At 42.6% G+C, this 26,674-nt stretch overlaps 3 protein-coding genes across 9 annotated transcripts in view; 1 reads left to right on the plus strand and 2 right to left on the minus strand.

Moving 5' to 3' along the window:
* Positions 1-911: 911 nt before the first annotated feature.
* Positions 912-8,021, minus strand: mrm2 (mitochondrial rRNA methyltransferase 2). Its single transcript, XM_052021863.1, has 3 exons — positions 7,775-8,021; positions 6,516-6,804; positions 912-1,569 (listed from the first exon to the last, which is right to left on the minus strand). The coding sequence occupies exons 2-3, from the start codon at positions 6,787-6,789 to the stop codon at positions 1,145-1,147; spliced, it is 699 nt and encodes a 232-aa protein (XP_051877823.1). The 5' UTR covers positions 6,790-6,804; positions 7,775-8,021; the 3' UTR covers positions 912-1,144.
* A 637-nt stretch (positions 8,022-8,658) lies between these two features.
* Positions 8,659-12,908, plus strand: nudt1 (nudix (nucleoside diphosphate linked moiety X)-type motif 1). Of its 4 annotated transcripts, none has more exons than XM_052021280.1 (5): positions 8,659-8,680; positions 8,784-8,904; positions 10,456-10,661; positions 11,287-11,432; positions 11,887-12,908. In XM_052021280.1, the coding sequence occupies exons 3-5, from the start codon at positions 10,510-10,512 to the stop codon at positions 12,075-12,077; spliced, it is 489 nt and encodes a 162-aa protein (XP_051877240.1). In that variant the 5' UTR covers positions 8,659-8,680; positions 8,784-8,904; positions 10,456-10,509; the 3' UTR covers positions 12,078-12,908. The 4 variants fall into 4 exon arrangements, with proteins under 4 accessions (XP_051877240.1, XP_051877241.1, XP_051877239.1 ...); XM_052021281.1 differs by having other exon boundaries at positions 8,665-8,680; positions 8,781-8,904; XM_052021279.1 differs by having other exon boundaries at positions 8,668-8,904.
* Positions 12,909-13,127: 219 nt separating this feature from the next.
* The window catches only part of snx8a (sorting nexin 8a), a 47,316-nt gene continuing 33,769 nt past the window's right edge, over positions 13,128-26,674 (minus strand). For 3 of the 4 annotated variants that reach the window (XM_052021278.1, XM_052021276.1, XM_052021275.1), the window contains 2 exons: positions 22,028-22,177; positions 13,128-20,866 (listed from right to left, as the gene is read on the minus strand). In XM_052021278.1, the coding sequence (XP_051877238.1) occupies positions 20,792-20,866; positions 22,028-22,177 (225 nt within the window). In that variant the 3' untranslated portion in view covers positions 13,128-20,791. The remainder of the gene's footprint in view (positions 20,867-22,027; positions 22,178-26,674) is intronic. The other variant, XM_052021277.1, reaches the window with a different exon arrangement.

The following is a 26,674-nucleotide window of genomic DNA, read 5'->3' on the forward strand; positions in this document are numbered from 1 at the left end:
ATGTGGAGGCATTGGAAAGGGTGCAGAGGAGATTTTCCAGGATGCTGCCTGGTTTGGAGAGTATGGATTATGAGGAGAGACTAAGGGAGCTGGGGCTTTACTCATTGGAGAGAAGGAGGATGAGGGGAGACATGATAGAGGTGTACAAAATATTAAGAGGAATAGATAGACAGCCAGCACCTCTTTCCCAGGGCACCAATGCTCAATACAAGAGGGCATGACTATATAGTGGGTAGGAAGTTCAAGGGAGATATCAGAGGGAGGTTTTCTTACCCAGAGAGTGGTAGGTGCATGGAATGTGCTGCCTGGGGTAGTGGTGGAGGCAGGTACGTTGGTCAAGTTCAAGAGACTGTTAGATAAGCATATGGAGGAATTTAAAATAGGGGAAATGTGGGAGGAAGGGGTTAGGTAGTCTTAGGCGTGGTTTAAAGGTTGGCACAACATGGTGGGCCGAACGGCCTGTATAGTTCTATGGTTCATCCTGGCTAATACTTGCCTGTTGGCCAACATCTGAAACAGACTATACGACCATTTTAAACATTGCTGAAAAACCTTGAATTTAGTAAAAACTCTGGTGAACTGCTCAAGATAGCCAACAATTACTTAACTCTACAATTTATACCATATATTTCTGCTTTTTGTCACACTTGTCTTTTTTCTTGAAATGGGAGCTCCAACCTCGATAATTATTTTCACTTTGAAATGAGGGATCAAACTGTGTTTAAGTTAACTGCAAATTTCCATCTGTATAATAGTGACACCATTTCAAAAATTTTTAAACTGTTTTTCACTATCTCAATACGTGACAATAATAAGCCAATACCAAAAACACTTAATTGCAATGCTACGAGGTCAGGAATGGTGCTGTGTAAACGTCTTTCTTTCAATAATTTAGATTTTATTCAGTTGGCTTACTAAACACCAATTTTTATTCTTGATAAAACAAAACATCATAGATTCTTGCACACAACCTCAGAACAGATTACTGCCAATTGTGGTCAAGAAATGGATACTGACCATCTGCCTGGGTACAAATGCTGGCACAAAGATACAGAGAAATTATAAATAGGTAATAAATCCTACAAATAGTTACATTGCAATCAAAAGTTCCTTGTACATTATCATCCTTTGCCAATTGGCAGCATCAAGTTCTTCTGAATTTTTTTGCTAAAAAGTAGATCTCTGACGAATCCTTTCTGCTTGCAGATGGTTTTAAAATCTTCACCTCTCCAAACAGTTTGGCAAGTCGCTTTTGGAGGAGGTATGTGTTTGATCCATCCCAGAATTTACAAAGTAAGGTACCACTGGGACTCAGTACCCTTCCAGCCAGGTCGAGGATACAAAGGAACAGTTCAACAAATTGCTGCTGGTCCAGCTCACGGATGCCACTTGCGTTTGGTGCCACATCGCTGAGGATAACCTGAGCCTCTCCCCCCGGCAGTGACTCCTGTATTCTGGCTTGAACTTTAGGCTCCAGGAGGTCACAATGAGACAGGAATACTGCGCCCTCCAGCAAGGGGATGTGCAAAAGGTCAACTCCCACAACTGAACCCACCGGAGCCTTCAGATCTGCAAAGAGGGAAAATGGAATCAAAGTTACCAACAAGCCAGAATTAATAAGATATTTTGTATTTAGAGATGCTTCCCCCCCCCACTGTTAACTTCATTATTATCACGTGACATGTAATTTATTTCCCTTATTTAAACTAATCCAAGTCTTAGACACATCTGTATTGATTCAAAAATCAAAGAACGAGGAGTGTAACAAATCTGCTGACTGGTACTTCACCCTAGAGACAGTCCAGGGAGGCACCCTCAAAAGGCAAGCACTAAGTGAATCCTGCACTATAGGAGTACCAGCTTCCTTGTACAATGGCCCAGGTGAAGGTTCCCACAGTACCAATAGTTGAACAACATGGTTGTTATTCCCAGTGTCCTTGGCAGTACTTATTCCCCAAAGTACTTTGAAGAACAAGTTACATAACCAATATCCTTGATATTGAGGCTGTGCTTGATTTGATATTGGGAAATGGACCTGGTCAGGTGTCAGATCTCTCAGTGGGTGAACATTTTGGTGATAGTGATCATAATTCTATCTCCTTTACGTTAGCACTAGAGAGGGATAGGAACAGACAGTCTAGAAAGGTGTTTACTTGGAGTAAAGGGAATTATGAGGCTATCAGGCAGGAAACTGGAAGATTAAATTGGGAACAGATGTTCTCTGGGAAAAGTACAGAAGATATGTGGCAAATATTCAGGGGATATTTGTGTGGAGCTCTGAACAGACATGTTCCGATGAGACAGGGTAGTCATGATAGGATACAGGAACTGTGGTGTACGAAGGCTATAATAAATCTAGTCAAAAGGAAAAGAAAAGCATACAAAAGGTACAGAGAGCTAGGTAATGTTAGAGATCTGGAGGAGTACAAGGCTAAAAGGAAGGAACTTAAGAAAGAGATTAGGAGAGCCAGAAGGGGACATGAGAAGGCCTTGGTGGGCAGGATCAAGGAAAACCCCAAGGCGTTCTACAAGTATGTGAAGAGTAAGAGGATGAAATGCGAAAGGATGGGGCCTATCAAGTGCAGCAGTGGGGAAATGTGTATGGATCCAGAAGAAATAGCGGAGGTACTTAATGAATACTTCATGTCAGTATTCATCACGGAAAAAGGTCTTGGGGATTGTAGTGGGGACTTGCAGTGGCCTGAAAAGCTTGAGCATGTAGATATTAGAAAAGAGGTGGTGCTGAAACTTTTGGAAAGCATCAAGTTAGATAAGTCGCCGGGACCGGATGAGATGTACTCCAGGTTGCTGTGGGAGGCGAGGGAGGAGATTGCGGAATCTCTGATGATGATCTTCATGTCACCCATGGAGATGGGAGAGGTTCCGAAAGATTGGAGGGTTGCAGATGTTGTTCCCTTATTCAAGAAGGGGAGTAGGGATAGCCCAGGAAATTATAGACCGGTGAGTTTTACCTCAGTAGTTGGTAAGCTGATGGAGAAGATCCTGAGAGGCAAGATTTATGGACATTTGGAGAGGTATGATTAGGAATAGTCAGCATGGCTTTGTTAAGGGCAGGTCCTGCCTTACAAGCCTGACTGAATTTTTTGAGGATGTGCCTAAGCACATCGATGAAGGAAGAGCAGTAGATGTAGTGTATATGGATTTCAGCAAGGCGTTTTGATAAGGTACCCCATGCGAAGCTTATGGAGAAGGTGAGGAGACATGGGATCCAAGGGGACATTGCAGTGTGGATCCAGAACTGGCTGGCCCACAGAAAGCAAAGAGTGATTGTTGAGGGGCTGTATTCTGAGTGGAGGTCGGTGACCAGTGGTGTACCTCAGGGATCTGTACTGGGACCCTTACTATTTGTGATTTTTATAAATGACCTGGATGAGGAAGTGGAGGGGTGGGTTAGTAAGTTTACGGATGACACGAAGGTTGCGGGTGTTGTGGATAGTTTGGAGGGCTGTCAGAGGTTCCAGAGGGATATAGATAGGATGCAGAGTTGGGCTGAGAAGTGGCAGATGCAGTTCAACCCAGATAAGTGTGAAGTGGTTCATTTTGGTAGGTCAAATATGTTGGCGGAATATAGTCTTAATGGTAGGACTCTTGGCAGTGTGGAGGATCAGAGGGATCTTGGGGTCTGAGTCCATAGGACGCTCAAAATGGTGGCGCAGGTTGACTCTGTGGTTAAGAAGGCATATGGTGTATTGTCCTTCATCAATCGGGGAATTGAATTTAGGAGCCGTGAGGTATTGTTGCAGCTATATAGGTCCCTGGTCAGACCCCACTTGGAGTACTGCGCTCAGTTCTGGTCGCCTCACTACAGGAAAGATGCGGAAGCCATAGAGAGGGTGCAGGGGAGATTTACAAGGATGCTGCCTGGGATGCGGAGCATGCCTTATTAAAGCAGGTTGAGGGAACTCGGCCTTCTCCCCTTGGAGAGACGGAGGATGAGGGGGGACCCAATAGAGGTGTATAAGATGATGAGAGGTATTGATCGGGTAGATAGTCAGAGGCTTTTCCCCAGGGCTGAAATGATGGCCACGAGGACATAGGTTTAAGGTGCTGGGGAGTAGATATAGAGGAGATGTCAGGGGTAAGTTTTTTACTCAGAGAGTGGTGAGTGCGTGGAATGGGCTGCCGGAAATGGTGGTGGAGGCTGATACGATAGGGTCTTTCAAAAGGTTGTTAGATTGGTACATGGAGCTGAGTAGAATAGAGGGCTATGGGTAAGCCTAGTAACTTCTAGGGTAGGGACATGTTCGGCACAGCTTTGTGGGCCGAAGGGCCTGAATTGTGCTGTAATTGTTCTATGTTCTATGATGCTTCTTTGTGGCAGCTTGCAGTGGACAATTTGGCTGCTGCATTTTATTTTCTCCATCACTAACAAACAGTGGCTACAATGTGCACATCTACAAAATGCACTGCAGTTACTCACTCGGCAACACTTCCCTAACCCACAACCTCTACTGCCAAGGACAAGGACAGCAGGTGCATGGAAACACCACCACCTGCAGGTTTCTCTCCAAGACACTCACCATCCTGACCTGGAAATATATCACCAGGGTCAAAATCCTGGAATCCCCTACCTAACTGTACTGTGGGAGTACCTTCACTAGAGAGACTGCAGCAGTTCAAGGTGGCAACTCATCACCACCTTCTGAAGGCTAGTTAGGATTGGGGAAAAAATTCTGTCCTTGTCAATGGCACCCAAATTCCAAAAATTAATTTTTAAAAAATCTTACATTTAATGATTGTGAAGTACTTCATCCTAAATACTTCATACTTTTCCCTCAACTATGAAATACTGAACTCCTGGAAGTACTGATATACTAGTCTTTCAGTGGGTCATAAGGACCCACAGAAAGACTAAACACTCTGGGGAAACCTCCGAATACAGAGTCAGCTCTGAGGCCTTTGACCTAAATTTCAAACAATGTTGCCAACTATATGTTCCAAAATATTTATCCTACTGCAACAAAAATTAATACATTTTGAATCAGAATCAGATTTATTATCACTGACAACTGATGTGCAATTTGTTCTTTTGGGGCACCAGTACAGTGCAAGACAAAAATAACTAAGTTACCAAAAGAAAAAGTGTAAAAGAGGAATAACGAGGTAACGTTCATGGACCATTCAGAAATCTGATGGCAGAGGAAATGAAGTTGTTCCTAAAATGTTGAGTGTGGGTCTTCATGCTCCTGTACCCCCTCCCTGATGGTAGTAATGAGAAGAGGGCATGCCCGGATGGTGAGTGTCCTGAATGATAGTTGCCTTCTTGAGACACTAACTCTTGAAGATGACCTCGATGGTGGGGAGGGTTGTGTCCTTGATGGAGCTGGCTGAGTCTATAACCCTGTGCAGCCTCTTGCGATCCTGTGCATTGGAGGATCCATACCAGGCAGTAATACAATCAATCAGGATACTCTCCACCATAATGCTATAGAAATTTGTAAGAGCTTTGGTGACATACCAAAGCTCCTCAAATTCCTAATGAAGTAGAGCTGCTGGTGGGCCTTTTTTGTGATTGCATCAAGGATAGATCCTCTGAGATGTTGACACCTTGGAACTTTAAGCTGCTCAACCTTTCCACAGCTGACCCCTCAATGAGGACTAGTGTATGTTCTCCCGACTTCCCCTTCCTGAAGTCCACAATCAGTTCCTTGGTCTTGATAACATGGAGTGTGAGGTTGTTGTTGCAACACCACTCAACCAGCTGATCTATCTCACTCCTCATCGCCACCAGAGATTCTACCAACAACAGTGATGTCATCAGTGAATTTATAGATGATGTTTGAGCTGTGCCAAGCCACACAATCATGAGAGTAGAGCAGTGGGCTAAGCACGCATCCTTGAGGTGCGCTCGTGTTGATAGTCAGCGAGGAGGAGATGTTATTGCCAATCCACACTGACTGGTCTCCCTATAAAGAAGCCAAAGATCCAGTTGCAGAAGGAGGTACAAAGGCCCACGTTTAGATGCTTGGTTATTAGTACTGAGGGAATGATGGTGTTGAACACTGAGCTGTAATCAATATATAGTAGCCTGACATACGTCTTGCTGCTACATTTTGCAGCAAGATGTGCACACATTGCCAGATGGAGAGGAACCTGATCAGTTCATGGTACCCCAAACTAAGGGGTTCAAAAAGGTATGGTGGTTATGTTACTGAGTTAGAAAAACACAGCAGCTGGAATATTTAAATTCTGCCAATTATATAAACTGAAATAATAAGCTGGCATCACTATTCTGGTGACCATTAAAGTAGCATGCTGTTGTAAAAACCTATATGGTTCATTAATGTTCTTTAAGGAAGGAAATTCTCCTACCTGGTCTGACTTGTATGCAGCCACAAACCTATCGAAATGCAGTAGGCTCGCTACTACTCCCTAAGGTATGCCTCACAAGCCATTCAGTTCAAGAGCAATTAGAAATGGTAAGTAAATGCTGGCCTTGGGAGTGACACCCACATCCTGTGAATGAACAAAGCATTTAGTTCCACGTCACTCACCAGAACCAGTGGCATTGACCCTGTTAACTGCAACCTGACTCCAAGCACCTGGTGCTGCACCACAGTCAAGCACACTGATCCCAGGCTGCAAGATACCATGCTTCTCATCGATCTCCAGCAGCTTAAATGCACTCCGGCAGCGATAGTTTTGTTGCTGAGCAGATTTCACAAATGGATCCTGCAGCTGTCTTGACAACCACCTCTGCTCAGCTGGAGTCTTTTTCAGCAGTTCTGTTGCTGCATGAAACAGACGACACTGGACCCGAGAGATCATATCGCCTTATAAATACTGGGGAGAAAGAACAAACAATACTTTCAGAGGAGACAAAAGAGACTGCAAATGCTGGAATCTGGAGCAATAAACAATCTGCTGGAGGAACTCAGTGGGTTGAGCAGCATCTGTGGGAGAAAAGGAATTTTCACCATTTTGGGTTGAAACCCTACATCAGGACCTACATCACAAATCCTGATGCAGAATTTTGACCCGAAACGCTGACAATTCCTTTCCTCCCACAGATACTGCTTGACCTGCTGAGTTCCTCCAGCCAATTGTTTGTTGCCCCATACTTTCAGAGGGCCCTTTTTTAAAAATCAAACAAACATCTCTCCCTAATTTCATTCATCTCCCACACTTCCCCTTTACCTTCAGTCAGGTTCTACTCAATGGCAGGTCAAATGGGCCTGTTCCTGTACAGTTCTATGTTGTGAAGTCACGACCACCAATTTATAAGAGTCAATAAGGACAACTGCAATCAGGAATCAGTGAAGCACTTGTTCAGAAATGTGTGGTTCTTACTCAGTTATGAAGAGGGTACAAAAAATAGAGACTTCCATAATTGTAGAAGGTGGAATGCGAGAGGCCAGCAAAAGTTGGGGATCAGAAGTACCAGAATAATGAAACCTGAAGAGGAGAGTACAAGCAACAGTGGGAATGTGAGAGGGGTTGAGCAGTCTTGTTAAATATATACATGGAGACACAGAGATTGCGGATGCTGGAATCTGGTGCAACACACAAACCGCTGGAAGAACTCAGCAGGTCAGTCAGCATCTATAAAGGAAAATAGATAGTCGACGTTTCAATCCAGATGAAGGGCCTCGACCCGAAACGTCCATTGGCCATTTCCCTTCACAGATGCTGCCTGACCTGCTGAATTCCTCCAGGTTTTTCTGTGTTGTTTAAATCTGTAGTTTGACCGCTGAGAATCCACTTTGTCGTAAGTGCACAAGCTCTTAAGTATCCCTGAAACTCCAACTCTCACCTCTTAACGACCACCACCTTTAATCGGCGCCTTGGGCCAAGGCTCTCACTCCCCAGCCTCACTCTACAGCCTCTGTCAACATTTAATTCGTTCCTGACAATTTTTCCTCTTTCATCATCTTTCGAAATCTCTCCCAACGTGTCTCGCTGTCACCTCGATCATACGAAGCTACGTTACAGGCGTTACATGGAAACCTGTCGAGGCAAGGCGGGGAGGGGGAGGGTCTGTTGGGACGGCGCGGTGGAGGGGGGTGGGGTCTGTCGGGACGGCGCTGTGGGGGACGGGGAGGGGGGGATCTGTCGGGACGGCGAGTGGGGGGGGGTCTGTCAGGACGGCGCGGTGGTGGGGAGGGGGGGTCTGTCGGGACGGCACGGTGGTGGGGAGGGGGGGTCTGTCGGGATGGGACGGTGGGGGGGTCTGTCGGGACGGCGCTGTGGGGGATGGGGGGGATCTGTCGGGACGGGAAGGGGGAGTCTGTCGGGACGGCGTGGTGGGGGGTCTGTCGCGACGGCGCGGTGGGGGGGGGGGGGGTCTGTCGCGACGGCGCGGTGGGGGGGAGGGGGGTCTGTCGGGACGGCGCGGTGGGGGGGAGGGGGGTCTGTCGGGACGGCGCGGTGGGGGGGAGGGGGGGTCTGTCGGGACGGCGCGGTGGGGGGTCTGTCGGGACGGCGCGGTGGGGGGGTCTGTCGGGACGGCGCGGTGGGGGGGTCTGTCGGGACGGCGCGGTGGGGGGGGAAGGGGGTCTGTCGGGACGGGACGGTGGGGGGGGGGTGTCTGTCAATAAACGCCCAACAGGGAAACGAGCTTCAGCAGCGCACAGCGGAAGGACGTCCTACCCTCGGTCGGGTCCGGCCGGAAACTTTTCTCTTGGCCCCGCCCCCTCCACGCTTGGTGTCTCGAGCTCGGGTACGGCGGGAGGAGGGGTCACGTGGGAGAAGGGTGGCGGGAAGCGAGCTGTCAATCACCCAGGTATCTGTCTCACTGTCGCAAACCCTTCATTCACCAGCAGCCCGGCTCCTCACCGGTCCGCCCAGCTCCCGGCGCAGGGGACACTGACCCATTCACGTAGCCTTGATCGCGGCGTCAGGTCTGGTCGTGCCAAAGTGCTTCATAGCCTGTGAACAAGAGCAGTAAGTAACTACTAGTTAATAACTAGTTTACTAGCAGTAAGTCATACTTAGTAACGACAGGAGCAGAGAGTAACAACCCATTTCCACTCTGACATGTCTGTCCGCGGCCTCCTCTACTGCCAAGTTGAGGCTTAGACGCAGGCTGGAGGAGCAACACCTCATATTCCGTCTGGGTAGACTCCAACCTTGACTTCTCGATCAACATTGATTTCCCCCACATCCGGTAACCACCCCTCTCATCCTCCCTCCCTCTGTTTTACCTTATCCTTCTGGTCTCTTTACCCACTTCTTTCCCCTCCCCCGCCCTCATCACCCACACCTTCCTCTCTCTGGTTCCCCACCTCCTTCCCTTTATTCCATGGTCTACTGTCCTCTCCTATCAGATTCCACCTTTTTCAGCCCTTTGCCTCTTCCACCTATTACCTCCCAGCTTCTCACATCATTCCCACTTCTCCCCTCCCCCACCCACCGACCTACCTTCCCTTCCTCACCTGGATTCACCTATCACCTGCTGGCTTGTGCTCCTTCCCCACCCCCTTTTATTTCTGGCTTCTGCCATCTTTCTTTCCAGTCCTGATGAAGGGTCTTGGCCCGAAATGTCAACTTTGTTCCCCTCCATAGATGCTGCCCAACCTGCTGAGTTCCTCCAGCATTTTTGTGTCTTGGTCTAGATTTCCAGCATCTGCAGTCTCTCATGTCTCCTTTCATGTCTAATCACTTTTGTTTTAAAGTTTAGTCACTGTTGTAGGAAATACTGCAGTCAATCTGTGTGTGCAAAATTACCAAAAATAACCATGTGATAATGCTGAGACGTACTCCTGGATAGAGAGCAAATATTGCTCAGGACACCAGCATACACTGCAAAATAATGCCACGAGACCACTTGAGAGATCATCAAGAGCCTTAGTTTAACATTGCTTTTAAAAGGATAGCATCTCCAATACTCCTGCACTTCCAAGTCTGGTCTCTGGACTAGGACTACAGACTGCAATCTTCTGATACAGAGTAGTTGTCAGGATACCACATATCTGTTGCAGAGATTACAATGCAATAGTGCCTGCCCATAAAAAGTACCACTTTAACTATAAAGCCTTTAAAATGCTCTATAGTCCTGAAAGATGCAATACAAGGGCTTTTTTTTATATACCTGTCACTCTCCTGCTTTCAAGAGATCAGGGGGAATTTCTCATTTTTCATAGTTGCCCATTGAAGTTTTGGAATTGCACTTCTGTAGCTGCTAATTGAATTTGCTGCACACCCTAATAATTGCCACCTTCAGTGCTGTAGTCTTTGAGAATTATGCATTCCTTGAACTGTGGGGTCTCTGACTGCTTTAAACTGTACAATCCCTATCCTAAATCTCTCTCTCTCTTGCTCTTCTTTCAAGACACTTCTTAATGCCTGCCTCTTGGAGCAAGCATTTGATCATTTGTTCTAGTCTTTTTTTGTGTCCAATTATGCTTGTGACACCTTGGAAAGTTTTACTGCATTGAAGGTGCTGTGGAAATGCAAGTTGTTGTTGTACATTGCCATACTAAAGCTGTTTTCTAGTTGTTTCCTCTTGGCTGAGACTCGCCAGCTGTTGAACAGCCGTCGACGTGGAAAATGGTCACTACGAAGCTGTTGACTCTTGTGATGGTGGTAAAGCAGCAGCAGATCCTACTAGGAATGAAGAAGCGGGGATTTGGAGCCGGACGGTGGAATGGGTTTGGAGGAAAAGTGCAGCCTGGAGAAACCATTGAGGAAGGAGCAAAGAGGTAAGGTTTTTGAAGCTTTTCATGAATTATTTTTCTTCTTCTGCAACCCAAGGAACTTGACTCTGGTTGGGGTACAATTCCTCAAGTAAGCATTCAGTCACTATATCTCCGAGACTAACAGTGAATTTCAGTTTGTTGTTTAATGAGAAAATGTATCACAAGTAAAGCAAATCCTCTCCTGATCCAGGAACGTGCAGTTTTTTTGGCAATTTGAATCTCCAGCCAGCAATTAGTAGTGAATATCCTAACTGATTCCCCACTCCAGGTGTAATGAGGCTCTTTGTTAAAAGCCCTGCTCAAATCACAGAAACATTATAAAGGAGGGAATCAAGTCTGGGCCGTCTTTTCAAATGACCTATGATTAGTCCCACTTGTGTTATTCTTTCTCGATGTTTATTTGTCCAGATGAATCTGCTCTATCAGATCATAACAGCACATTGATTAATAAAAAAAATTCTCATAATCGGTCTCTGGTCTTTTTCCCAGTATTCTGAAATCTGTCCTCTGGTTTGCAAACCACCTGCTGGCAGAAATAATTATTTATTCACTCAAGTGAGACCCCTCCATTGTATGGTGCACATTCCCAATATCCTCTGTTTGTCTCTAAAGACGCTTCCTTTCTCAGGGAATTATTTGAAGAGAGTGGTCTGACTGTACAGAGCTTGGAAAAAATCGGACAGATCCACTTTGAATTTGTCGGTGAGACTGAACTCCTGGATGTTCACATATTCCGTACGGACAGTTACCAAGGGGAACCAGTAGAATCGGAAGGTAATGACTATGCTTCAGGAACAATTCATTGATCATGAATTGCTTTAAGACACAGTGGACATATGCTCAGATCCTTCCCTTGCCTAGTCCCATATTGTCCCTCCAACCTCCTCAGCCCTAGTCCTCCAAGATTTGCACTGCTGCAGTTCTAGCCTCTTGGTTCTCTGATTTATTCCATCCAACATGATCCATCATGTCTTCAACTTATTTGGATTCTTTCCTTAAATGTGTGTGACTCTTTATCTTCCTTGAGATGCTACTTAAAACCAACTACTCTGATCACCTGTTTTAACAATTCATGTTCTCTGTCTTTATCTGCTATCATTTTGCAAAGTTTACCATATAAAAACAACCATACAATCACTCAGCTTTTCCTTTTTTTCAATTTCTCTTCTGATTTTTATAAAAATATGAATTGTTCAGTAATGATCTCCTTCTCATCTTTGTGTTCCAGAGATGCGCCCACAGTGGTTTGACCTGGCCAAGCTCCCATTCACTGAGATGTGGCCCGATGACATCTACTGGTTCCCCCTGATGCTTCAGAAAAAGATGTTCAAAGGCTATTTCAAATTTGAAGGATACAACAACATTCTAGACTACACACTTAAGGAAGTAGATGACTTGGCAGCTGATAAGGGAATATGATTCTTCCACTCAAAGATACACAAATGGAGAGTGGGTGTGGTTAACTTATGGTGAAACATAGTATTGCAAAACTGCTACCAGCAATTATTATTTTTCAGTAGTTTTCATTTCTCTTAATGGGAGAGTTGAATCCTAGCATTTTTTAAAAAAATTCTTTCTTCAGGGTTTTAATAGATGACACAGCTTTCAAATCTGTTTGGAGACTCTGAAAGTTCGTCCTCCCATCTTCAAACATCACACTCCCATCATTGTTTCCACAAAATATTCATCCTTTCTGGGGCTAATTAAGGAACATAGCTGTTGCCCCTTTGGAGGATCTTTGACTTCAGTTAAACAGCTTATCTTTTGACATCAGTTAGGCAATTCCACATCCAACTCCCCAATAATTTTCCATCCAAGCTGTTTACAGTGGTGACATTTAATTCCTTGAATTAAGATAATTTTCAACCATAATTTATCCTAGGTTTATGCTTTGTTCTTGATGCTTCAGTTCAACAAATTGTGTAATCAGGTTGGGGTTGGTACATGCATCTCTACATCTGATTTTCTGATATTCCTTTCAACCAAATGATCTGTTGCACCTCATGGACAGACCCAAGAAAGTCCCTTACCCTCAACATCCTCCAGTTACAAACTACAAGCTTGTTGGATAATTGGTTGTTGGATATTGTATATTGCCATACTACAGCTGTTTTCTAGTTGTTTCCTCTTGGCTGAGACTTGCCAGCTCTTAAACAGCCATCGACGTGGAAAATGGTCACTACGAAGCTGGTGACTCTTGTGATAGAAGAACATTGTCATAATTAAAAACTTACACTTTGTACTATATAATGGGGTCTGCTACATGGTGATATCTCTAATCTACAAGAATCCTTGCCTTTCTCTGCATGAAATCTGCATACTGACATGCAAAACTGTTACCAGAGTAACTTCCAACAATGTGCAGGGATTGTTACTGGATTTCAGTAATCTGATGTTCAGATTTATTTGAACAATTAATTCACTTTGATACAAAGCATTAAAAAGTAGACTGATTTGTACATGTTTACCTTTAGAACTTTTATTTTAAGGAAAACTCCTGAGTAGGAATGTACTTTTTTTTTTTGAAAAGTCAGCTATTTTGACTTGTCTGCTGCTCCGTAACTGCTGATTTGGTGGTATCAAAGAGCAAGCTTTTTGGTCAACAATCTAATTCCAGAACTGACGGCAGCAATCTCTGAAACTGCCAAGTCTCTGCAAAAAAAATATGGAATGAAAAAGTCAGCATGGAATGAGACTCTGAGCTCCCTAAAATAATCAAAGAATCTTGTGATGCATCAGTAGTTCTTAAGTGGCTTTTCTTGCATTAAATTCCAATTCTATGGTTCTCTTTCTCATAATGATTTACCATGGGATGGAGGGAAATAAGACAGCTGAATTCCAACTGCAAACGTTTGTGCTGTATTCTGTCTTGAAGCAATGAAAACAGAGTTTGATCCAGCTCCCTAAAAATCAGACCATCTTCAGTATATGAAATAAATCTGGCTGGGTAAGAGGAGCAAATTCTCTGTTTGCTGTAACCTTGCCTGAATAGTTGCAAACAATAGCTCATCTTTGGACTTTCTCTCGAGTGAATTGGATAGACAACATAGAGCAAAGGGGATTAGATTAATGTTGTTCACTCTATCTTGTCATGAAGGTACAAACCTGCAACACGCAGGGAGGAAGGAGTAGATATAGGTTTGTCCTGCCATTTCATGCCACTTGTCCTTAACCAGGGCATTTCCCTTCCTTTCAGTCATCAAAATTTGGGAAATACTGAAAGTAGAAGCAGGGCACTTGGAAAATAATAGGATTAGGCAGAGTCAACAATGATTTATGAATGGGGTAATCACATTTGACTACTTTTTTGGTAATAATTAGCAGAATAGACAAGGGTGAACTAGTTGATGCATTTGGCCTTTCAGAAATCCTTTGATAAAATGCCACAATAGATTATGAAACAAAATTATCAAGCACATGGTAGTAACAGTAATATATTAACATGGATTGAGGGTCAATTAATGGCCAAAAAAAACCCAGGAGGAATAAACAAGTTATTTTCAGATTTGTTGGTTGTGATTGGTGGGCTGTCACAGGTATTGGTGCTGTGACCCCTGCTATTCATAATCCATATCAAATGATTGGTATGAAATCAAGTGATGCCTGATAGCCTCCTGGACACTCAAAACAGATTTGAAAATATATCACTTGTTGTTGGGTATAAATTCTTGCAATCTTTATAAAACTGCACTTTGGGAGTGCAGCAGTTCAAGAAGGCGGTGCATCCTCAAGGGATGGGCAATAATTGCTGATATACAGAGTATCAGCAAGAGTGGGTCATTCAGTCCCTCACACTTGCTTTGCCATTCAATGATAGCAATTTTATTTTAAAAACATTTGACACTTTCCAACACTAACCCCATATCCTTCAACTCCCTTAATATCTAAAATCCTATTGGTATCATGAATATACTCAGTGACTAAACCTCCACAACCGTTTCAGGTGCCCGCATTTTAAGCAGTAACTTCTGGACCATAACTTTGCATGTAAAGAGTTCACATCACCCCTCTGATTACATAGTTTTTTTTAATCAAAAGATTCGTTAGATTCATCTTCCTCAAATTATGAAAGCCACTTCCGACTGCAAACTTATGTTATTAAGAGAAATGCTGCTTCCATCACAGTCAGATTCCACAAGCTGATTTGATGAAGTAGGGTACTGATTGGAACTAATTTCTTTCCACTTTTCAAGTGTCTATACTCCAGTCCTTGCTGTTTGTGCATCACTGATTTTAATTAAGCTGCCTTTGGGAATTGTACACCAGCTGTTTGGACTTAAAACTCTGGAATTTTCTCCATAAACCTCAGCCTTTCCTCCTTTAAAAGACTCATCTTTAACCAAGCTGTTGGGCATCTGTACTAACATCTGATGGCCAAGTATCCAACTTTGTTTGGAAAGGCTTCTCAAAGTACATTGGAACATGTAACTATATTAGAGGCACTATACGAATTGAAGTTATTGTTTTTTTGGAAACGTTTTTAAATCCTTTAGTGGATCCTCTACATTTAGCCCCAGAGGTCTCCCTCCACAAGCAACCACAGACCTCCAGTCCCACAGACCTGGAAGAAAAGGTCTGAATCAAGCTTACTCTTGCTGTTCATTGACCCTGGAGTTTGAACAATGTAATTGTCCAACTAACAGTGATTCCCAGTCCTGGACATGTGGTTTCAGTGGCTGGAGAGCTGTAAGCCAACCTTCAGGATGTGGGGAAGAAATGTCCCATATGGTCAGAGAACAGAACACATTTTAACAAACTCACTGCCAGGTGGTTGGAGATCAGAAGCCAAAATGTCTGCCATTTCCATTATTCTCAGTGATGAACCTGTTGCTTTTGCCTAAGGGAAAGAACAACCTCAACCACTTTATCTTGGGATTAAATACTTCCTTAAACCTCCCTCAACTTTGTGTCACAAGATAGTTCTTCAATTCCAAAGATGATGAGTTTGTAGCTTTCTGCCACCCACTTTGAATTCAGCACTCCAGGTTTGATGCAGTTTTACCTCCTGGATTCCTCAACCATCTCCTCTCCCTCTGCCAACTATCCTCCCCAATTCCTATGCTAATTGAAATAATTGTTCCTTTAAAATTGCCAGCAGCAGATAAAAAAACATTTCAACTTGATGATCCTCTCAACTGTCCACTGCTCTAAAACACCGAGATACTATTTGCCCCATTTATCCTTTCTGCTTATTGCCAATCTCTCCAAGAACCTCCCCCTTGGCAGGACCAAGTTAGGAAACTTAGCACTTAGTCTGTGGGCAATGTAATCAGGTTTTCCTCCTGATACCAGCATGTGTTCCACAAACTTAGTGATGCATCCTCATACTCATGTGTTCTATCAAAACTTTTCTTTAGAATTGTTTTTTGTTTAAATCTATACCCTTGGCTCTGTTACTACTGCTTAGAACAAATACACTATTCCAAAAGTATATTTGTACAATTTATTGTAGATATAGTTCTTATACACAGTAAATACATATATAGTAAACCATCAGTTTGCTTCATATTTTGTAATACTTTAATAATCTGCAAAGATTTTAACAAATGTTATAAAGTGCGCCAAATATTAAATCACTCCAATTGAATATAGATAGCACGTTTATAAGGCTAATTTTACAATGATTATCAACACTTAATTTTCCAGGTTTTCCAGAACCATTTATACTTCAATGTTCTTCCCTATAAACATCTTCCATAAAATTTCCTGTGCCATCAACTTTTTTCCTTCCTCCCCACAACCACACACAAGATATCCATTGCTTTTAAAGGAATAACTGACCCCAAAGCACAGCAGTTAAACCAGTTACAGTGCCTAACCCAAAGAGTCAACCCCAAGTAGCGCAGTTTAATTGATGAAAATCACATTAAAGGTGGTAAAGCATATTACTCAGGAAGCATATCATAGGGCCTTTTCCCTTCTACAAACAAGAATCCCAATTGATAGATTTTTTTATTCTGACATTCTCATCCAAGGACTCTATAAAGCACCCTCTCTCTTGATGCCACTTAGCCCCTCATACTACTTAAAACATCCATTTTTAACCCCTCCCACCCAAAATCTTGGAGAAACCTCATTAGTTGCCTGTCAAGTATTTCTGGAGTTATACCTGGGAACTGGTGTCAAGCGCTCCAAGGTAAGGTATCCAGCCAGCTGCAAGTGAGGTCCCTCTACCCAAACAGCACAAGTTACAGCTTCAGCCTCCAAAGGAGACCACTACAAGCTGCACTACTGTAAGCTTACAATATCCTTCCTTTCTAGGACCTGAAGCAAGGTCGATCAATTCTTAATGCTAAATTAAATGTACTTTCTATTATTAACTGGATTAAGGCTGCCCAAACTCATTTCACATTCAATCCAGTCTAGAAAGTGTAATAGAAGTCTCATTGGAAAACTGCAACAAATTTCAACCTCAGCCCCAAAGGGACAACCCCCCAGTAGAGGAAAACATGGCAACTGGAGAAGCTTACTTTGATTAATGAAGACTTCATTTAATGACACCAGTATTACCAACCAGAATGGAGAGAACTGTGCACCATCCACCACCCACCCCCCCTCCCCAAATTATGGCTGGGATTGTTTCTATGTACAGAATTTAAGTAATGCAATAAGCCACAATTACTACAACTTGCTGGAGAAGTAATTCTTTTATCCAGATATACTGTTGTATTTTCAGTCAGGAGTTCTGTTTCCTATAGTTCATAGAAATTCTAAATAGAAACTCAATAATCTGGAAATACTCAGCAGATCAGACAATCTGTGGAGAGAAAAACAGTAAATGTTGTTTCATTTTGATGACCTTTCATTAGAACTTCGATCCTTTTCATTAGCTTTTGCTTACTGCTCAGATGCTGCCTGGCCAGCAGGGCGCTTCTAACATTTTCTGATCTGTTTCCCCTCTCCACAGATGCTCAGTATCTCCAACATTTTTCAGATTTCCAACATCTGCAATATTTTACTTTTAGACTCTTTCAACAATCGAATCAACCATTTGCCAAGTAACTTAAATTGATTGTAAAAATAAAATATTTGCTGAGAACCCTGCCTCATCTCCACTGCGGTGTCGGCAGACATACTGATTAAATGGATTCTGTTCGAAATAAAACTGACATTTCAATTGGCATGTAGCGAAGCATCTGCTGGTTTGAGGGCTCTGCAAGCAGTTATTTAAAAACATGCTCTGCCTCTCAGACTTCCCATTCCTGCCACTTATCAGGTTCCTGTCTGCTAAGAGCAACCACTGACTTAGTGATGAAAATACTTCTTCACGCAGTTTCACAGTCATCCTGCCACCACAGGGTAGAAACATTAAAAATATAAGTGGTGAAAGGTCAGAATTGCAGACACATTTGTAGTCAAGAAACAGCAAAGTACAAAAAAAAACAAATCAACTTTTACTAATTCCCAGAGGACACCCTGTGGCTTAATGTTTAGTGTGTCAATAACCCTCTCCCCTCACTCCAGCTTTCAACCAGTAACATATTCATTCACAGTTACGCAATAAAACTTAGAAATGGTGTTCTGCAAGGCTGCTAGCCAGCAACTGGGAAAACATTCATGTGCTTTTTCCACTCTCATGTAAAATAGGCTCACATTTGTAAAAATCATATTACATCCATTTACATCTAATGAAGTGCCCTTTTTTGTTTGGAGTGTAGTCACTGTTGATAAAAAAGAAACAGCTAGAGTAGATACAGCATTCTGCCACAATAGCAATATGATTATGACCAGATGTTTGTTTTACACAGAAGAAAATGTCTGAGCAATAAATACTGCCAGAACTCCCCTGTTCCTCTTTAAAAAAATATCCCTAAGCACTTAATTTTCAACAAATGTTGGAAACAGGGTTTCAATACTGTATAAAGTAGAAATGGCATTACCCCGTCGGCAAAAATAGAAAATTCCATTTCAAAATGGCAGCTTGACAGAGCTACATTGGTAGAGCATGGGAAAAACAAATCAATTTTGGCCAGCAAATCCCATATGGATTGTAGGAATATAAACTACATAACTCTTAAGATCATTGGTGAAAAACTTATGCTGGCTGCCTGCATCAATAGACAAGTAAATAATCTAACTGTTAATGTGAAAGACATGTAGAAGCCACCTCGTCTTTCTGCTGCCACCACCCCTCTCAATTTCCTACTGTGTGCAAATGGCCACAGTTACTAGCCAATGCAAACGGAGACAGTTGAAAATTTCAGGAACTAAGTAGTGGAACAAGAGAATGGACTCCAACAGTACCACTTTGGAGAACAAAAGAGCCCATTCTTTGCAGTTCAAACCAGGTCAGCTTATGTCTTCACTCTGGCATACAATACAACATAATGTCAAGGTGCCATCAATCTATGTATTGCTGGTGTTTCAAACCAACAAACACAAGCTTTGTTACAAGCTATAGTCAACAGGTACACACACACAAAGCTGAAGGGGGAGCAGGGCATGGGAACAACAGAGTGCAGGCACCAGCAGGAAAATAATGGAAAGTACACTCACTCACACTCTGTCACTCAAACATGGATACTCTGGTCCCAATCTAGGGCTAATTTTGGTGTTTAGTTAAGTTTTCCCCTGTAATTTGGAAAGAATGATTTGGAGATTATGAGTTTGACTCTATTCTAAACTAGTGATAGAACAAGAATATGATAAATGGTATTTCAGGAGTCCAACTTTATAATCCAATCCTCAAGGACCTTCAAACATTAGAATAGTTTTACATGCACCTTCATAAGCATGTGTGGTTCAATACCCAAGGCAATAAAGCATTTCAATTAGAACAAGGTTATGCAGTGCATCCTCACAAAAGCCACCGCAAGTATATCCAGTTCTCACTGAACCTTTAAATCGATGTCAGTTCATGGGTCATGGAAATGCACAAGACTGGGTAGCTTTTAAAAGCAGCAAGATACCTAACCCCATTTTTAAACCACGCTGCTTTATGCAAACCTAGAGCCAACGCTATTTCTGATCAGATCCTTCTACTGTTTACTGGTGTAATTAAGGACCACTAGGTGTTTTACAAAACAACACATCAAGCTCTGTTTTAACACAATCTCAGAAGACAGCAATCACAAATTTTGAAGCCTCTCATCGATATAGATTTACGTACATTAAGACAGCCAACTGCCATTTACAAGTCAGAAAATCACAATAGTAAATTATAGCAGTGTAGGGTCATTTGTACCCTATTCCCAGTTTGACAGGTGAAGATCCCCCAGAGTCTACCTTTACCAATAATCCTCTGCCCAACCACTGCCCCTTTCAGGCACAGTGGACACATCAGAAGGACCAATCTAAGTGATTTAAATCAAACAAAGAGAATTGGCTCCCTGTTTCAATACAGTCATCCTCAAAAATTACATCAAATTTTGGTCATAAATCTAAAGCACAACAGGTCAAAGGGGGACCAAAACAGGAATGCTACAAGAGTGCAGCATCTGCGGAAAGAGAAGCCAGTTAATGTTTCAAAAAAAGCAAGTTAATCTAAGTTATAGAAGTGAAGCAGAGGGCAACAGGTGGTACAAAGGGTATGTCATTAATAGGATGAAATGATGGACAGCCATTGAATGGACAGCCAAGTTCTTTTACATCAGGACTGGCCATTTGTACATCCCATTCCCCTCCCCCTCCTCTTTTTCTCATCACCTTTGTTACACTCATTGCCCTCCTCTACCTTTTCTGTTACTTGGACTAACTCGCCTTTTCAGTTTTGATGAAGGATCTTCAACCCGAAACTTGATTTTCTTTTCACAGATGCTGCTCAACTGGCTTTTCCCTCGATATATCCAAATCGATAGTGATCATGGAAATCCTTGTTTCATTGTAGTAGGTTAGAACACTTTTGAAACACTGCATTGAATCAGCACTCCTGTTTGTGTTTCAGATTCCAGAATGTGTAGTTTTGTTTTCCATATCAGAGGGGGAAAACAGGTTATTCTGACGGCCCAGTATCAGCATAGCTCACTAGCATGCACACACATGGCAGTCCCTCACATGTAGCCATACATTTCTTTGCACCCTTGGTAGGTGCAATTCAGGAATGTTTTCTGGAGGAGAAAAAATTATATATTGAATTGCGAGAACGACATGTCACTATGGGAACAGAGGAAATTGGACTATAGATTCCCTACAGCCTAAGCAGATGATGGCATTCCATTGGGCAAGAGGCCTCTCAGCTTCGGTTTCAAGTCCTTCCACACTTCACTCATCTAGAATGAAAAAAAAACACTCAGATTGGAGGTCTTGACTGACAATGCAACCAACAATTCATGAATTTTTATTCATATAACAATCACTGGGCATCAATGGATATGCAGGGCTTATTTCCTTTGGCAGAGGTCGTTCTGAGAGTTTAGACATAATGTGTTGGAAGAATTAGAGAAGAGTTGAGAAGAATTTTTATCCTGAGGATGGTGGGGATCACTTTAAGAAGCAGTGAGCACCTGATCTGCTGTAACCCCCGAGACTACTGATTGACAGAGAGCCCAGATGTGGAATTAGCCTGAAAAGTCTTTTTGGCTGGCATAGATACTCTGAACTGATCGGCCTTTTCCTGTCCTGTAAACTCTTATAAATTCAGCAGCGTTTCGAAAGTGTTTTAACCTACTGCAATGAAACAAGGATTTCCATGATCGCTATCGATTTGGATATATTGAGGGAAAAGGCACATTGACAAAACAGTACAGAAAAAGTGTACAGTTTTGGTCACCCTGTTATAGGAAAGATGACATTAAACTGGAAAGAGTGCAGAGGAGATTTACGAGAATGCTGCCAGGACTCAAGGGCCTGAGTTATAGGGCAAGGTTGAGCAGGCTAGGACTTTATACCTTGGAATATAGGAGACTGAGGGGTGACCCTACAGTGGCACATAAAATCATGAGGGGTTTAGATATGCACATAACCTCCCCCCCCCCAGGGAAAGGGTACTAAAAACTAGAGGGCATAGGTTTAAGTTGAGGTAAAAGATTTAAAAGGGACCCAAGGGGCAACTTTTTCCTCCACACAGAGGGTGGTGTGTATATGGAATGAGCTGCTAGAGAAAGCGGTTGAGGCAGTTACTTTAATAACATTTAAAAAGACATTTGGAGCTTGAAGGAATATAGGCCAAATGGGACTAGCTTGGTAGGCACCATAGTTGGCATGGACAAATTGGGCCAAAGGGCCCCATTTCCATGCTATATTGCTCTATGACTCTAAAACTTCAGAACTGGATCTTCAGATGCCACATGCAGCTGAATGCCCAAACATACTTGAGTTTGTGTTCAAATGGTCATGTGGGCCAGAACCAGAAGGTAGGAGTGGTGCTTGTCAAACTGCAATCATGTAAGAGAGGACAGAATATTAAGTTACTCTTGCTAAACTAACTGTACCTCGTGGTGCCCTTGGATCTGGGAATCGATGAAAGCAGTCAGCACATGGGAAGTGATTTGCAGGTAGATGTGGATGAGCTGAGTCTCCTGGTGCAGGCAAAACAAGGAGAAGTAGTTCCGGAGTTCCATGGTCAAGATGGTGTTTTCTTGCTAAAAAAGATCGCAGATGAAGGATGCACCAATAGGAAAATGAACATTCCAGGTTAACAATACTCCTTCCCTGCCACCCCCCTCACGGAGAACATAGTTTACCAAGGAGGTCACCATCCTTTTGCCGATGCTGTTTATGGCATTGAAAGGCCATGAGCAGAGGTTTAGAATGATGACACAGGGGAGGTAATAAACCTGATGGACATAACATCCCCTGCCCAATTACTCATGGATTAGTCTGTTGGCTACCAGCATCTTCTAATACTTCTTAAAATAATCAAATGTCACCCAAAATAATTTAATCTGTTTTCCCGAGACATGAAAACTTATCACCATCACTTCCTTCTCCACCCTTCCACAATCCTTCATCCAACATTGGCTGAATACAAAATTCCTCCCCCCACAGGACTGTAAAGTGTCAACTCTATTACTGTGGAGCTGGAGTCACTTAAAGATGGCAGTTTTCCTTTAGAAAAGGATACTGGTTAGCCACATTTTAAAAGCAATTCTCTAGCATCATGGTGATCATTTATTTCCAGATCTGATTTAAATGCCCCAGTCACTGCAGTGGGATTTCAACTTTCACATCTCTTTCAATCAGCCACTGGTGGTCACATATTCAGCCACCTGGATCCAAACTACTGGGAAGAATTGATGAAGGTAGCACATGAATTTCAGCAAGGTGTTTGACAAAGTTTGACAAAGGGTCGAAGTTAGTAGAGAACTTGATGAAATTGATGAGTTCTGTACAGGTGCAGGAGGCAGCACCAAAGCAGGCATCAATGTAGCAGAAAAAGAGTTGGGGAGTGGAGCCAGAATAGGTTTGGAACAAGGACTGCTTCATGTAGCTAACAAAGAGGCACCCATAACTTGGGCTCTACCTTTGCTTTGTAGAAAATGATGAACTAAAAGAGAAGTTGTTCAGGGTGAGCACCTGCTCAATTCTTCCAGCAATGTGTTTTTAGCTCATGGATTTGAAAAGGTCTAGCTTAACCAATTTTGTTGATTTTGTTTTAAAGTAAGAGAGACAATAGACTATAATGGTTAAGTATCTAGATTTTCAAAAGACCTTTGATAAAGCACCCCATTATTGATACACAAATTAAGTGAGAAAATACAGACTTTGAAAGATCATTGACCTAAAATGCCAGTGTTTTTCCTGCACGTCCAGTATTTTCTGCTTTAATTTCAGAGAATGCAATATCAGTCAACAACTAGCAGAATGTATTGCCAATTTGCTTCAAGACTGAACATGGAGAATGGGAGTAAATAGTAACAATTCACAGCAGGAGATGGCAAGTACTATTGTTCCACAAGCATCATTACTGGGACCACTGCAGATCACAATCTATGTCAGCAAGTTAAGACAATTTCTGAATTTGCGGATGATGTCAAACCTTGAGGGGGGTTAGCTTGGTGAAACAGTCAAAAATTAAGCAATGCAACAAATTACAGGAAGACATTAATAACAGAATGGGCAAATAATTGGCAGACAAGTTTTAACACAGATAAATGCAAAGTAGCATATTTGCTAGGAAAAATAGGGAGGTCACTATTACATGGAAAGTGCAAGCCTGGATGGTGTAGAAGAGCAAAAGGATTCTTGTAATGCAAATAACCTAATCACTAAAGTTGCACCACAGCGTACAAGCCCATTACAAAAAAAAAGCAAACTAAGCTCTCTGGTTTGCTTCCAGAGGGAAAAAATTGAAAAGTACAGAGGTTATTACTAAATCTGTATTGAACCTTGATTACACATGGAGTATTGTGTGTAATTGAGTGTGTTCAGAGAAACATCAGTAAAGGGCACACTTCTCTTGAGTAAAAGGTAGCTGTACAACACCTGACAGAGGTCTTTAAAATTATGAAACTGTTTTGATCATGAGAATGTTTCCTCTTCTGAGGAAAAGCATCAGGAGAGAACAACAGTACAAGATAATCACCAAATCCAACAGAGAATGCGGAAGAAACTTTTATCCAAAGAGCAGTGAGAATGTGGAACTTACCACCATTGCAGGACAGGTAAATAAGGTAAACAGTTAATCATCTTTATAGCTAAGATATTGAATAAAGAGCAGGGTGATCTTGCTAGAATTATGTAAAACCTCAGTGGTGTTTCATACGGATTTACACAGGGCTGGAAAATTTTAACAATAAGGAAAGACTGGGTAGGCTAGTGTTATTTAACACAACCCAGGGAGATTTAACCAAGGTGCCTGGACAGAGCCAATAAAAAAAAAGGCCCCATTTCCCTTCGCAATGAAGTCAACTGAAGGAGACAGGTTTAAACTTATTGATAAAAGAATTAAGAACATAGAACAGTACAGCACGAAGGTTGGAGGTGTGGATAGTGTAGAAGGTTGACGTAGGTTACAACAGGATATAGACAGGATACAGAGTAGGGGCCCTTCGGCCCATGATGTTGTGCCGACCTATATAAACACATACTCCCTGATCAATCTAACCCTTCTCTCCTACACAGCCCATAACCCTCCATTTTACTTTCTTCCACGTGCCTATCTAAGAGTCTTTTCGATGTCCCTATTGTATCAGCCTCTACCACCACCCCCAGCAGTGCATTCCAGGCACCCACCACTGTGTAAAAAAAAACCCTCTGACATCTCCCCTAAACTTTTCTCCTCTGACCTTAGACTAATATCCTCTGGTATTGGCCATTGCCATCCTGGGGAAAAGGTGCTGGCTGTCTATTCTATGTCCCTCAATCTTATACACCTCTTTCAAGTCACCTCTCATCCTGTGTCACTCCAATGAGAAAAGCCCTAGCTCACTCAACCTTTCCTCATAAGACATGTTCTCTAATCCAGGCATCATCCTGGTAAATTCCTCTGCATCCTCTCTAAAGCTGCCACATCCTTATAATGAGGTGACCAGAACTGAACACAATACTCCAAGTGTGGTCCAACCAGAGTTTTATAGAGCTGCAACATTATCTCGTGGCTCTTGAGCTCAAACCCCCAACTAATGAAGGCCATCATACTGTACGCCTTCTTAACCATCCTATCAACTTGCATGGCAACTTTGAGGGATCTATGGACTTGGACCCCAAGATCCCTCTGTTCCTCCACACTGCTAAGAATCATGCCATTAACCTTGTACTCTGTCTTGAAGTTCTTTCTTCCAAAGTGTATCACTTCACACTTTCCTGGATTGAATTCCATCTGCCACTTCTCTGCCCTACTCTGCATCCTGTCTACATCCTGTTGTAACCTATGACAACCTTCCACACTATCCATACCTCCAACCTTCATGTCATCTGCAAACTTACTAACCCATTCCTCCACTTCCTCATCCAAGTCATTTATAAAACTCACAAACAGCAAGGGTCCCAGACAGATCCCTGAAGAACACTGACCTCCAGACAGAATACTCTCCATCTACTACCACCCTCTGCCTTCTGTGGGCAAGCCAATTCCAAATCCAGGCAGCCAAGTCTCCATGGATCCCATGCCTCATGATTTTCTGGATGAACCTACCATGGGGAACCTTGTCAAACACCTTACTAAAGTACACCAAATCCACCATTCTACCTTCATCAATTTGTTTTGTCACCTCCTCGAAAAAATCAATTAGGCTCATAAGGCACGACCTGCCCCTCAAAAAGCAATGCTGACTGTCCTTAATAAGACTATGCTTCTCCAAATGCTCATAAATCCTGTTCCTAAGAATCCTCTCCAATAGCTTGCCCACGACTGACAAAAGGTTCACTGGTCTATAATTCCCAGGATTATCCCTATTACTTTACAGTCAAGGAAAATATTTTTGACCAAATTAGTGGTCTAGAACTCTCTGCCTAAAAGGATGTTGGAGACAAAAGTTCTCCTCACATTTAAAAATCACCTGGACGAAGAGATATGATTCACAAGGCTCCAGACTCAGAGATGGGAAGTGGGCACAACCCAAAGAGCTTTAGTTCTGAACAGCAGAGACATAGTAGACTACATAGTTTCTATGCCCAAATTTCTACAATTTCAATGAATTCATTCCTTAAATTTCTTTCTTCAGCTTCATTAAGGTATTCCTTAAAACCTACCACTTTGACCAAGCTATTGATCTTCTGTCCAAGATACTCAGCATCAAATTTTGTTTGGTAATGCTCTCATAGCATATCTGGGGCACCATGTTAAAAGGTACTATACAAATGCAGTTTGTTGTTCTTTGAAACGCCAGCCTGAAATCATCTGACCAACCTCACAGATTTAATTTCTTGGATAAGGCCCAAACTTGGGGACCTCAAAAAACACAAGACCTGCTTTTAATTGTTCTTTTAAAATCAAGGATAGACTTGGACTGAGAATTTACTTTAACCATCCAGTGTGCTCACAGTGCTCCCAGCACAATCATTAAATCTTCAACTCATCCCCACACTTCAAAATAACCATGAAGATCCTGTTTCTGTTCTTGTGCATCTAAACAACTACCACCTACCATTATTGATGTGAGGACAGTCCTCATCCCGTATAGGAGCCAGACAATACT

The sequence above is a fragment of the Pristis pectinata genome, chromosome 8 (assembly GCF_009764475.1).
Source record: "Pristis pectinata isolate sPriPec2 chromosome 8, sPriPec2.1.pri, whole genome shotgun sequence".
Taxonomy (NCBI): domain Eukaryota; kingdom Metazoa; phylum Chordata; class Chondrichthyes; order Rhinopristiformes; family Pristidae; genus Pristis; species Pristis pectinata.

Coding starts and splice junctions, on each gene's coding strand:
- nudt1 (XM_052021280.1), top strand. CDS start 10,510: ATGGTCACTACGAAGCTGTTGACTCTTGTGATGGTGGTAAAGCAGCAG. Junction 10,662..11,286: donor ATTGAGGAAGGAGCAAAGAG/GTAAGGTTTTTG, acceptor TTCCTTTCTCAG/GGAATTATTTGAAGAGAGTG. Junction 11,433..11,886: donor GGAACCAGTAGAATCGGAAG/GTAATGACTATG, acceptor TTTGTGTTCCAG/AGATGCGCCCACAGTGGTTT.
- mrm2 (XM_052021863.1), bottom strand. CDS start 6,789: ATGATCTCTCGGGTCCAGTGTCGTCTGTTTCATGCAGCAACAGAACTG. Junction 1,570..6,515: donor GGTCAATGCCACTGGTTCTG/GTGAGTGACGTG, acceptor CCCTCTTTGCAG/ATCTGAAGGCTCCGGTGGGT.